This window comes from Anopheles stephensi, chromosome 3 (genome assembly GCF_013141755.1).
Source record: "Anopheles stephensi strain Indian chromosome 3, UCI_ANSTEP_V1.0, whole genome shotgun sequence".
Classification (NCBI taxonomy): domain Eukaryota; kingdom Metazoa; phylum Arthropoda; class Insecta; order Diptera; family Culicidae; genus Anopheles; species Anopheles stephensi.
Genome location: NC_050203.1, coordinates 72,875,207 through 72,889,205, shown reverse-complemented (window position 1 = coordinate 72,889,205; position 13,999 = coordinate 72,875,207). Strand labels below are relative to the sequence as shown.

The 13,999-nt window shown below is 44.3% G+C and overlaps 1 protein-coding gene across 8 annotated transcripts in view; it reads left to right on the top strand.

Moving 5' to 3' along the window:
* The window catches only part of LOC118510659, a 53,482-nt gene that overhangs the window by 649 nt on the left and 38,834 nt on the right, over positions 1-13,999 (top strand). For 5 of the 8 annotated variants that reach the window (XM_036052789.1, XM_036052787.1, XM_036052791.1 and 2 more), the window contains exon 2: positions 1,134-2,101. In XM_036052789.1, the coding sequence (XP_035908682.1) occupies positions 1,458-2,101 (644 nt within the window). In that variant the 5' untranslated portion in view covers positions 1,134-1,457. Of the gene's footprint in view, positions 1-1,130; positions 2,102-13,999 lie in introns of all 8 variants that reach the window. The other 3 variants (XM_036052790.1, XM_036052788.1, XM_036052785.1) reach the window with 1 other exon arrangement.

The following is a 13,999-nucleotide window of genomic DNA, read 5'->3' as shown; positions in this document are numbered from 1 at the left end:
GTCACGGGATTTAAGTCAGTGCAAAACTGCAATTCCTTTCATGCCATGTGGTGGTCAACCTCGGATACCGTTTTTTTTTCGGTGCTATTTTTTATATTATTATTAAATCGACACGATCCACTCGCTCGTCCGGCTCGTGTTCTGCCGCCGTTCGACACGATGTTTCAAGGATCTGCCCAACATATATTTTATTTTCCACCTTTCTACCGTATACCTGACGCTGCCCTCACGGCTTGCTGCTTCTTGGTAGCTTCTTTTAACGTCCAACACCGCTTCCAAGCCCGATGGGAGAGATGGGTGAACGATTTTATAAATAATCACGATCGTTAACGGCGCGCAATGCGCGTTGCGAGCGCGCCCCGTTGCATTATTCATCGGTTTGTTTGTTTTGTTTGACTTTTTTATGTTTTATGCTTGTTTTGGTTGGAGTGTTTTTTTTTTTGCTGGTTGTTGTTATTGTTTTGGGTGGATTTTTCATAATTTTAACATCAGATAATTTTAATCTGCTACCCTGAAGGCAAACAAGTGGGTAATGAATATTGTTTGCCTGTAGTTGCGCTGAAAAAGTAATGAAAGGAGATGTGTGTGTGATAGGTGTGGAAAGGAACAATTTTTGAAACTCACTCTCTCTCTCTCTCTACCTCTCCCGCTCTCTTAATTAATTTAAAAAAAGTTTATATCCTTTTTTTAATACAAAAAAAAATCCCTCTCCTTCACGCAAAACAAGTGAAGGTAAAAATGATAAAGAAAGGCATCCTGATTGCTTTATGTCAGTTCGCGCCCCGTTCCAACGTGAGAGCCGATCGTTATCATTCATCCGGATGAATTCCGAAATCTGGGTCTTCTGGGTCTTCTGGGTCTTCTTGCGGCTCTTGGGGTATACGCTTACTTCCCCAGCACTTCCATCAGCCTCATCATTGCAATGCAACGAGAGCAATTAAATGATCGAGAAAACTAAACCGTACGATCGGCCGGATGTCGATGTTGGTCTCGATTCTACAGTGCGCGCGCGTGTGATTCATTTTCCTCTACGGATTTTTTGTTTCGGCTTTAATCCGTAAACACCCGCGCTAGTGTTTATGCGTGTGCGTGAGTGATCAGTCGGCATTTTTTTTTCTTGTCTGTTCCAGCAGCCAGATCATTTTACACGCAACGATGATCGATGATTGACAGAGCCGAAGACAAGGTGGGCTCTACCGTGTGAGTGACAAGTGTATCTCGTGTGTTCTTTTACAAGTAGTGCCGCCTGTTCGAAAGGGGTTTGCTTATGCGGCACATGTAAGTTCTCATCGGCCGGTGGCGACAAAAAGGAAGAAAAATTGAAAATAGAAATTGTGTGGTGGTGGCAGTTGAATTTAATTTCCCAAAGATCTTGCCCAAGTGTGCCGGTGCGCGTTCTTAGTTCCCCGTGTGTGTGTGTGTGTGTTAGTGAGTGTAATCTGAGCAGCGGGTTAATCATGAAATCATCCATGGCCATTACGAAAAGTGCGGCATTCCGTTTCATGCTGCTTTTGCATTTATTTTTGAAAGTGAAAATGTGTGTCGGCTTCGTCGATGCGCTGGCCGTCGGTGACAGTGACATTAATTATGAGGACAGTGACGAGTGGCTGCGGGACGTCACTGGTGGTGGTGGCCGATTGCCGATTTCAACCACCGCCAGCATACCGGTGTCGGCCAATTTAATGCGATGGGAGGAGCCGTCCGGGGGCCATCATGCCGGCCACCGGTTCCGTATGCATCACGTTCGGCATGAGCAGCACTACCTGAAGCATCGGCCAGTCAAGGTGGTGCCAAATGTTGGCGAATCGACGATGGTGGCCCTGGACCCGGAGGTACAACAGACCGGGTCACAGCAGCAGCAAAAATCGCGCCATCACAACAGCCATCACAGTCATCATCACACCCATCACACTCCTCATCATGTGCAGCATCAGCTCAGCAAGCATGGCCGGAAATCGGGTGCATCCGATGCTTCGCAAGAGGAAGTAAGCTTGGTGGAGTTGAACCGGCAAGAGGCGGCTCATCGAGCGGGGTCGCATCCCTTCGAACGAAGGGCGCCATTCGAGAAGAGAAATTTCAACGACGTTTGGGACAGTGTGAGGTAGGTAGTAGCATCTAAATTGACCTTGAAATGTGTTTGTAGCTCTTAGGAAGCATTACTAAGTTAAAACGCTTTTAGACACCAAAAAGCGCTTTGGTTTTTTAGAGCTATATTTATCACTTCATTGAATAGTTAGTACAATCCTTATATTACAAAGGTATATTAGATTTAACGTATTAGTCTATATAGTTACCTATCTGCAAGTCCCCTTGGGGTGTTTGGAGTGCTCTAAATGATCGAGTCTTCCAGGACCGTAAGTAGTTCATAAGTAGTTTGAAGGAAGATACGCCTTTGATTATATAAACGGGGACCCTTGAAAGCTCGGGGCCAAAACATCAGCTTAGTTTGCTTAAATGATGATCCTCGTTTTAATAAGCTGAATAGCTCCTACCACTCTTAGGTCCAACCTCTGAGGACCATAGGACCTTGGAGGTGATCTTCTGGTAGGGAGATACTGCTCTGAGACTTCCACATCGCAGGACCTAGTATCCAATCCCAACCGGACAGAGTCACCGTATCCATGCCTGACATTGTCACTTCCTTCTTCTTTCTTGGCCTAATGATTTCTCAGGTCATGCCTGCCATGTCTGGCTTATAGACTTATTGCTAGCGCATAGTTGAATAGCCAGTTCTCACTATGGAGAACTGCCGAATCAACCACCGAGCCATCCTCTGACATTCTGATTGATGACTTCTAAATTAAGTCAAGTAATTCGGATATATCAAAGAATGCTCGATCTTGAAGTGCCAACGAATAAGAAGATGGATCATACTTGAGCTTGTAGTTCTACTAGAGAATTCCATTCAATCGGTCACAGTCGAGTACCATCTTCCACCAACCCAATATCTTGGTCTTTTTATGGACGTATCAACATCACCACGATATCTTAAGTTGAGGTCATCATGTCTTCTCAGTCCATCATCCTTCTCAGTAGATTTAACAGGATGGGTCGGTCAGTATTATTCGCATATCATGTAAAGCTCACCAGAGCCTTCCGAGTCTGATTCGATGAAAAGTAGTGAGGTCCTTTAGATATCCTTAATATCTTTCAGACAAGAATCGTCTTGATCAAGGATCCGTGAACAAAGAAAAAGCCTCAGAGCCGTATTTGACTACTGAGACTGTGTTCTATAGAATCCTGGCTATGTCTGTCGTGATCCTTATACAGTAAAGAAGTTCTCTTCCTCAAAAAAAGGCAGCATTATTCATACTCATTCCTTCCAGACTTCTTCTTCCTCATCAACTTCCGATTACCTACACAGTACGAATTATGTTCCTATTAAAACCAAACGATCCTGCGAAGCGTTATTACTCGCGCAACTAGTTTTGTTTTGCGCAACGATCCTCCAACGGTCAATCAGTTCTATAATCTGCAATCTGCACCATCAGTCGCTAATTTTAGCGCTGATAGCATAGAACGCTGCTTACTCAACGACTTGCGACTAGTTGCAAAGGTAAACATCGTTGCCAGAGATCGTGGCGAACGAGGCAATCAACTTTTACTCATGATCAACCTGCGATCAATTTCGCTTTAACCATAAGTCAACAAGGGTGATTCTTAATAAGAAATATGACCATCAGGTTCTTGTGATGATCGTTTCTCGCTTCATTCTACAGAAATTATTCACCCATCCAGGCTTGGATGGAATAGCCTGTGCAAGGTGCTGATCCGCGATAGTAAGACCCGCGGCCAGATGACCTTCTTTCACTCGGGGCCCTTGATAAGAGCTCCATTGAACGGGAGCGAAATTCAACACTGTATCAAAATAGAGCGGAATTTCAAAGCGAGTCGCCGGTTCCATGAATCACCTTCATCCAGCGCGAAGTTCCAGTGCGTTCCAGGGTGCGAAAATGTGTGTTCTTTCTCCCCCAAGGGCGATAACTCATCTCCTCACCACCGGTACCGGATGGTGGTAAATTGAGTCATCAGCGAGGGCTTAGCAAGATCGATCCGGTCTCACTAGGGATCGGAGCTGAGTTGACAGCTGAATGGGGAATTGTTTTTTTTCCCTGTGCGTGCGGCTGCCGATGATCGTGGCCACAGAGTCTCTATCTTAATGGAGCGCACAGAAACCCACATAAGTCACCTTCACACCGTACAACCCAGGGGGACTCATCCTTTAACTTGGCAGCTTTGTATGCGCGACACCATGTTTGCTTGCCTTGTGCAAATCACGCACTGCAGGCTGGTAGCCACGATCGGTTCGCTTGCATAAGGAATGAGACTGCCAGCGACGGTTGCCAACAGTTCTTGCCCACAGTTTCTGCCCGGGTATTTGTCCTGTTTGGCTCTGTGTGTGTTTTTTTGCCTTTTGTTTCGCGCCGGGAGACCCCAATCGTTTCAGGGGCCGATTGTGTCGGGATGCTTCAAAAAACGCATCGATGCGTTATGATGGCATACAATTAGCGATTTTGCATGCATAATTTTCGTTAAATATTGACCCACCGTCACCGACCGTTCGGAACTCAGAAGTAAATGGCGAATGGCGGCTGTGCTCGAATGTGGCTAATTTTTACGACCGGTCGATGCATCCCTGCTGAGAGTGGGGCCCGGCCCGGACTGTCGCCCGATAGCTCTAGCGGTGGTACCGTTTAGAGGCAGCAAAAATGTTTGAAATCATTCCGCGAGTGTGCGTCTTGTGGTGTGTCGCAGCTGTGCAAAGAAAGTGTCATCATTAAACCGTGTTGCCGCGGGAACACGCTGCCGCTGTGACGCATGGGATGTGAGTGGTTCGATCTGCAAACCATTGTGAAATTGCACTGCGCGCTGTGTTGCTTGAAGGTGCAACTCATGCAACTCTACATACCTTTCCGCCATGGTTGTTTGCAGGACAGTGCGCGAATTTAATTTGTTGAAGCAAATATATTTTTCCTGAGAAGCTTCCAACCATCCTCTCGTTGTGGTATGATGCACTCGATTAACGAAATCTTCATTTTGCACATTATTAACCTCGGGACCGGGGTGTTTAAAGTCTCTTGCGACAAGACGTGCAGACAAGTGACATTTACAAGCACGCGAAAAAAAAAAGCGAAACAGAGTTATGTATGTCTCGGTGTAATTGTACGATCACGATGAATGGATCGGTCAGCAGTTAGGAGGAAAACGATAACAGAAAAAGGGCGCAAATAACCGGTACGAGGGTTTGGTTGGTGGTTAGTGAAAGGAAAAGCCCATCAGTAAATCATATTAGCAGAGTAATTAGCGAACGCCCTAGAGTGTAAGCTACTTTGCTGGTTCGCGATCGACTATCGGGATCGTTAAGGTGTCTTTAGATTGAGCGACATTCATGGGGATGTAAGAAATTTATGAAAATACGCTTTGAACATATCTAATTAATTATCACTTACCAAACATTACTTAGTTTAACCATAAAACATCTTGGCCACTGAGAAAGTATAGATAACAATAATCTATATTGTACATTGACTACAATATCCTTTCATTACTATTCGAAAAATTCGGGGCAGTCCGGTGGCCGAGGCGATAACGGCGCTGGTCCTCACACGACAGGACCGGTGTTCAAATCCCATCCTGAACCGCCTCCCCATGCGTAGGGCTGACTTCTTTACTACGGGTTTAAAATTAAGTCACAGAAAGCCAGAAATGGCAGGCCAAGACCTCTCGAGGTGGTTGAGAAGATACTGACAGATTATTCAGTACAATTAAGCTGATAAAGTTTAATTATAACAAGACATTTCTTTACTAAAAAAAAACATTAAAATATTTAAATGATCCTAATATTCTAATTTTATTTTATTTATAACAATAAAAAATTCAATTATTTAGAAAAAAAGCCATTTTTAACACATTTCCAAGTTGTTAAAATTCCAATTTAAAATAAATTTTAGGAAGCATAAAACAGGACTGAACAAATGCTGTTTATTTTCAAACTACGCAGCTAAAATCTACAGTATGTTTACCAAATTTTTATATACTGCTTCTTCCTTTTCTTTAGTATTACAACCTCGAATGAGATTGGTTTGCTTTACGATTTTCTGAGGCTTGATTGTACCTGAAGCTGAATAGCCAGTGTTGATTATGTGGAGGCAATCTGGATAGGATTTGTTCTCCGGTCCTGCCGTGTGAAGACCGGTGCCTCTCTGTTGCCTCGGCTTCCGGACCTCGCCACACTTTTTGTGATCTGTTAAAAATTAAGAACCTTTTTTTATGAAATTTTTATCAAAATTTTTTTTGTCGATGACTAGATTGGCTCGCCAGTTTTATAGGTGAGCTAACTTAAATAGATCCATAATGTCAAAACTACCTGTTCTGCGCAAATCACAGATATTAGTTATACAAAACCACTACCTAAAGTCACATTGGCCTCAACTATAAAAATGCTACAAACGCATCCTTTCGTCAGAAAATCATATGTCAAGCACTTCTCGCCTCGTGTAGATGCCCCCTAACATCTCAAACGATGTTTAACAAAGCAAAAAAAGCAAAAAAAAAAACAAATGACAGAAAAAAATCAATCACAAATGATGATAAAGAATCAAAAGTAAGCAAACGATCGGTTCTGCCCGATAACCCTTGGGGCGTGGAATAAATTACCAATCCGAAGTACAGCTCGAAAAACGAATCTCTTCCAAAATCTCATGAATAAAAGCGAATTGTACACGGCTAACCAACCAGCTGACATTTCTCTGAACGACCTCCTTTGAACGGGGGAGACGTTCTCGTTGCTGTTCGTGACAAAAAATTAACCGTCTAAATACAAATTCTAAGCAGACGAAGAAGAAGAAAGGTAAAGACACAAAATTGCAAACTCAACCGCAATGAGTTCGCTGCGCCTTCATGCGCACCACTGCATTTAAAATGGGCCCCGAAAGCCGAAAGAAAGTGCGATTTGGCGACCCGTGCGACAACATACTGCGGCTAAACGGTGGTATCGCTGTGGTCAAGCTGGTTTTTTGAAGCTTGCACCCGGCAACCGTTGCGGGCCGTTGGCAGGATACGGTCCAGCGGTAGGCCAAGTGCAAACAGGTGCATTTGTCGGTGCTGTCGGGCCAGCTTGTAAGACAAATTTCGCACTATCGCAAAACGTTTCAATCCGAATGTTCCGATTGCCCAAGTAATGCACATTCCGTTGTAAATAAATTGCAAATGGCAAATAAAGCTTGTTTGCGCAATGTTTGCTAAGCACATTCGAAAGGATTGATGGGCGAGATTGAGTGCTACAGAACGCGATGATTTAACCTTTTCGCGATAGCGATCAAGCGCCGAGTAAAGGAAACGGTCTGTTGTGATGCACTTTTCCAATTGAGATATCAATCGATCCGGTTCGGTTTGAGATTTTTAAAGCTCTTCCACTCGATCGCGCCCCGAATGATGTGGGCGATTGTGTACGATGAGTTTATGAGTTCGCGCACCATCGAAACACGCCAATTGTTGTAGTCCCGGTCCGGTGCAGCAGCTCATTAATCACGGGACAGGGAAACAAAAAAAAAACGGAGAATTACCTCATCTCTCAAAGTTTTGCAACTCATGCACTACACCCTTTTTCGTTAAATGCGTTCTTATTTTTTCAACTTTGTATTCTTCCCTTCACGGTGAACAATACTCCTTTTTTGGGCAGTTGTTGAAAGCTTATCATGCGATCGATTCCGAGGGGGGGGAAAAATGACTCATCTTGATGAGGTTGCTGTTGGTGCTGCTGCTAAGGAAGAGCATAAAAGAGGTCAATGATTTCGTCGGGGAAGGGATGTTTTGTTGAGTCCTTTGTTCCATTCCCTTAAATCCAATTATAATTCGTTGGATTACCTGTGTGTTCTTCTTCGACCTCAGAGAGTCAAAGAGAGTCCGAAAGTCAAAGATCTTCAAAGAAAAACATCCAGACAAAGCGGTCGGTGTTAATAGTTTTGGCAGAGATCTTCATACACCCCTTAAGTCTTACGGCTTATTAAGGCAGATTAATATCTGCTCACCAACGCTCCTGTGTCATCGCGCGTCCTTAGAAATTGGGTTAAATTGTTGTCATCTGCCAAAACAAAAAAAAAAACTACCGCTTACTAGCCGACTAACCGACAATAGTAAAAACCCCCTCCTCGGTATTGAAGCTTTGCTCGCTGAGGTCTGAGGTTGAATCGCTGGCTCTAGTTCGGGTGGTTTATATTTAGACATTACATCCTACATGACATGAGCTAATCCGAATGGCATTATAGAAATTTATGAAACCGCCCTCCTGGTCCTGGTGCCGCTTTATTTTGTCTACTCCCGTGAAGCGGACGATCCCACGGTAACGATCAATTAATTTCATCTTCTAGTGTCAGATGAGTTGTTGGCTTGGTTTTTCGTTTCGCTCTCGATCTCGGACACGTCTTCGAGGGAAGCGAAATTGAATTGAACCAAACTGAATCGAACCGAAAAAAAAATTGGAGTAGAAGGCGAAATTAACACACCACACACTATCGCGCCCATGTTAGCCATCAGGCGCGTGTGATTTAATGCGCCACTTGAACCACGGTTCATCGACGGCGATAATTCGTGATGAGACACACATTTTTGCCTTCTGCATGGCATGCGCACCCATTACGAGGGCAATTAATTTGAATTAAGCGCAAACGCTGAGCTGATATCGGGTTGGGGGACACGTTTTTTCGAATTCTGTCATCTCAATTGCACCTTCTGCGAATGTTGGGATGCTTCACGGGAACGAGCACTGGATCGAGCAGCAGTTCAAAGGCTTTTTAAAGCACATGCCACACACGGAACACACCACATCCACAGTGCATTCCAACTTTGGAATGTTGAGTAAATAATACGACCAACAACAACGAAAAAAAAAAATCCACCGAGCGTGTTAATAAGCCCCCGAGAAGGCTAGTCGGATATCTAGTCGGAGACGGGGTGAGAAAATGTCCTAACCTAAAAGCCATCTCTAGCAATACGGCCAGGCCGTTCTTTATGAATAAAAAAAAAAAAGCCATCTCTCTCTCCACCTAGCCCGGCCCCTGCTTTGTTGCAGCGAAGGCATAATAAGTACGGCATAAGCAATGTTAGTAAATTGGATTAATTATCTGCTCTTATCTGCTGATGCTGCTGTTGCTGCAGCACTGCCAGCTATCTGACGGTAGGACGGCCCGTGTGTGGGGAGATGACATAGCAAAGAAAAAGTTTCCAAACTGGTGCACTTTTTCACATTGTTTGTACGGTATGGTGAACAAAAAAAAAAGGAAAAAAGTTTCACCATCCTTCAGGTTCAGGTCCGGACAGAGCGCATCGCGACATTCCGGAACGCGCCCGGTGCGCTATGTGTATCCGTGCGAGTGTGTGTGTTTGTGTCAGTCAGGGGGGCCTGGTAATTAATATTAATAGCCCTGGTTTAATGTGTGCCTTTTTTACATGGTTGAGGGGGGGGTTTCTGCTTTTTCCCCAACTGTGGATCGTTTAGGTTTGGCGCGCTTACCAGCCGCCCAGCTTTTACTGTGTGCGTCCGCTTGAAACTCCCAAACAGCCGGTTGATGTAAACAGGAGCTGGACAGGATCAGGGGTAGGCAATTGGTGATCAAAGTAGGCAGGATTGAAACAGTCCGTACTTTTGCAAAAGGGATTCATTCTCAAATGATGGACAGATGATCAAGAGCTACAGGAAGTCATGTTAATAAGGGTTAAACGTCACTCCACCAGGCATGGAGAACAACAAATGTGCTCTAGTGAGCTAGTACAACATGTTGATTGCCGATGAGGTGAGTTGTGAGTATCGTCTGATGACAATGTCCTAATCGTTGAAAGGATGTTTCAATTCATCCTGTCATCGCCGATTGGAAAAACTGGTCAGGAACTTGATCCACCTTGTCGGGGATATGTTCTAAAACCTGGACACAGCGAGCAGAACGACAAGCCTACGATTCCGTGATTTTCCTCGCTAATTTCTACTACTTATCGTACAACATGTCAAATAGCCTACTGTTAAGGAGACCAATGAAGCATCAACTCCCAACCAGAACTTCTCATTATTTGTTTTAAAACTATAGATACCGTGTTCAGAGCTCATGAGAAATAATCCTTCTCAAGGTAAACTATGCTCAATATAATTCGTTTACTTTATCAAGCTCTTGAGAAGTCATCACATCGCCAATGATTGCTAATTAAAGGATACCTAGAGTCCTGGATTCCTGGAGAAGTCCTGGACTGGAGATTGGAAATATAATTGTGATGGACCTATCTCAAGGACTGCGAAGATGCAAAGAGTTTGTTTGTGGTTAAAATTAATGATCCATTATTTCAAGCAGGTCTTGCAAGGTCCTTGGATTATCGATAAACCCATATCCACGTCACAAGTGATGGAGCCACGGAGTGATCAATGCCCCTTAACCTAATCATACGCCTTAACCTATGCACTCGTAGTTTGCACCATTCAGGTGCTGAGTTAGTGGTTCAGACGACGATCCACACAAGCAGTTCCAGCGATAGAAGTGCCTAAACAGATCAACAAAGTAGGCTTTACGTCACGTTGTGTTAAAAGATAATGTTATGCTTGTATTGAGCCGATCAAATGCTCCTACAGTAATGTAATGTATAAAGTAATGCACAGGACAACAACAGGGCCAAACTAAAGAAATTCTCATTAAATAATCCTGAAGATCTTCTTGTTTCATCGTAAACTCTTCAAACTCCTAAACAAAGTTGCCGACCCCTGATCCATATTCCCCCTGGTCAGCTTCCTAATGACACACAAAGCAAAAGGCCGACCGTACTGTAGGGATTCTTGTGGCGAACGCTCGCTCCAAGAACGCTCCGCATCGCCCCGTCAACAATCGTCCGGCACCGTAAAATAAACATGCACCGTGACTAATGTGCTTAAAATTAGTTTATTGCTTTATTAAAAAATTAGGCCCCCAGCACTCATCGCTCCCCTCAGCTTGGGGGGGGGGCAAGCGTCCCTTTAAGAACTCGAAGATTGAGATTAATCTCAGCGAATCGTTCCTGGGCGGACGGTCGCATGTCTTATCTGTTCTGCTCCAGATAATGCCACACCCGACGAACGGAAGCTTGCGATATCTTCAGACCGCAGGGGCGAAGGGAGAGATTCAGTGCGAGAAAGACACAAGATTCGCTACAGATAAGGCACGGCAAGTGTTTAATGTGGCGGAGAGGTTAAGAGCTTGAAGTTTGTATAAGGTTCACTACATCCGGTGCGTTGGATATCTTCGAGATGGATCTTGCGATGCAAATTTTGTACGCATTTTCTTCAGGCCTCCGGGTAAATCTGGTCAATTTGTCGGATGCCTACACGCAGGATAGTGATCGACAACGCTCCCCGAAGGGTTATTCCTTGTGCCTTGCTTTTTACGCCATTAAGCTACGCTTACATTCTCCGTTCTCCCTGAAGCATCGCATATCGCTGGGTCGCCATTAAGTGCGTGAGACTTAAGCATGAAATTGGCAGCTCGGGCTTTGGATAACGGGAGACCTGTGTCCCCAAGATTAACGGGTTTCGTGTGCCAATCGAATCCGTGCATAAATAAGTCACCGTAAGGCATACGGTTACGGTCGAGCAGCCATTAAAAGCGACTTGACCTGATTTTAATGAAAGTTTGGCGATATTCGGCTGCCTTGTCTTTAAGAGTCCTGACGCAGGAGAACTCTCCAACACTGCCAATCACCCAACATGGGTTTAATCGAATGTTTGCGTGCATCAGACAGCGCTCAGCGCCTAAATGTAGGCCAGGCCCTCAATTCATTTGGGTGATTGATTAGTCGGCCCAATAATAGGATTCGAGGGCGAGAATAATTTTTGCCGATATTTATGAGGACATGGCAGCACACAAACGCAAGTTCCATATTCATATAATCTATTTTTATTTGCCATTTTTTCCCCTTCTCTGGTTGGCCAGTGGAGGGGGTAAATGGTTCATCCCATTAATGTTTTTCGCGCTTGTCGTTCGGTTCTTTTTTTTGTTTTATTTCTGATGATGGTGGTGGTGGATAAAAATTTCCATACATTATAATATCGTTTCCCTTTCGATTCGCCTTACGTTCGCCAAAACTAGCCAACAAAAATGGCAAAGACAAATGGCAAAACCACGGCTAGGCTAGGCTATAGGGGGGAGCAGTAAAGATATTAATGGTCTTTCCGGACGGTCTTCTCTTACGATGTTCTTGCAAAGCAAAACTATGAATCGTGTGGCACAGCGCAGCACGGCACCATCTGCATGGTGGAATGGATTATCTGTCTAGCTATTATGGATTGTTTGCTAGATGCGCCGCGGAACACCACAAACAAAAAAGTCGGTAGAGAAGATCGAATTCACGACCAAGAATTGGGTTCTGATTCGGTTCCTTTTATTCCCTAACTCGGTATAGCAAAAAGAAAATAGGAAAGCGATTGGAATAAATTCTCCAGCCCAGACAATAGTTGGATTGACTGCGCTTTAACGTTGCTGCTGCTGGGATGCTGGTAAAACCCAGCAGAAGAATCAGCTGCCATTTTCGGGGACCACCATCGGACAAGTAAAAGCGAAAGGTTTATCTCAGCCTTTTTTTCTGTGGTGATCCACTTTTGTTCTACTTTTTCTACGCACGGTATCGAAAGACATCTTCCGTTCGGTCGGCGTCACGGCGTGGGTTTGTCTGGGTCTGGGTAATTTGATATCTACAGATAAGTTCTCAAATTTCCCAATTGACAGAATACTCCGAGCATTCTGTTCTAATTTTATAGTGCTTCTCTCTCTCTCTTTCTCTCTCTTTATCTTTTTTTTTATCCGCAATTTGCATTTCTATTATGCATTGTGGCGGGTGCAGAATAATCCAACAGGCGCGTCTATCTGATTTACCCGACACTCCCGATGAATAGGAACAGTTGGACCGAGCTTAAATTTTATGAATCGCTTGCTGACATATTTTCGGACGCGTTGCCCATATAAACAAATTACCTCGAAACGGCGCTCGGGGACGCTCGATGGTGGACTCTTAAATAAATAAAAAGTAAAACGATACTTTGAAGCTCTTTTGCGGTGTCCATGGGGTGAACTTGGCGAACCGAAGAATGGCAATGCAAGCAAAAAAAAAAGCACTCGGAGGGAAAACTGCATTCACACCCATAAAACCACCCTCCTGATGGATGATGAGCCAACAAACAAGAGATGAAAGATTAAAGAACACAACCGGAGCGAGGTTTTTTTTTCGAGTTTTAGTGCCGATTTTTATCTTTGCTCTATTATTTTTAATGTCCCATAGACATGGATGGATTGAGTTACGCGGGTGGTGCGCTGCCCGTGTGAACCGAATGGCTTGCGGGAGAAGTTTTACGATTGAGACAACGATCTGCAATTTCCATGCAAATGAATTTAAATTGGAAAGGAAAAGCGTTACCAATTTTTGATATCCTGTTTGTTGCGTCCAGCCATTAATTATCCGCTGGTTATTTTAGCTTACCACCACTAAATCCTTTCGATGCTCACACTAATTCTACTGGGAGCTCCCCTACGACCCTCTTAAGCAGCTCCAATTGCCTCTTTAACTATGTGACACCACCTCACTGCAAATCCATCGATTTGCAAACCAGTCCTGCAAGCCAGTCGTTAATCACACGCACGATGGTTGGCCAGGCATTTTTGGCATTCGGTGTGACGGTGGTGTGCATGATGATGGATGGTGCGCATTTTCCCGACTGCATCAAGATCAAAGCGGCGTTGGTCGTACATCGCCGATCCCCGAACGTTAATTAGGCCACTCTGTTAGCGTAAATAGTAACAAACAGGGCAGCAGCAGCAGCAAATGCCTGTGGGAAAATAACTCCACATGCGATGCGATTTTCCTCGCACCCGCGTCCTTTCGTTCGGGGGGAAATCGGTAATTTAAATGAAAAAAAAAAAAAACAGACAATGCCACCATCTTTTTTTCAACTCCATTTCCGAGTTCAATAAGTCCTCTTTCAATCGGGCTGATGTGT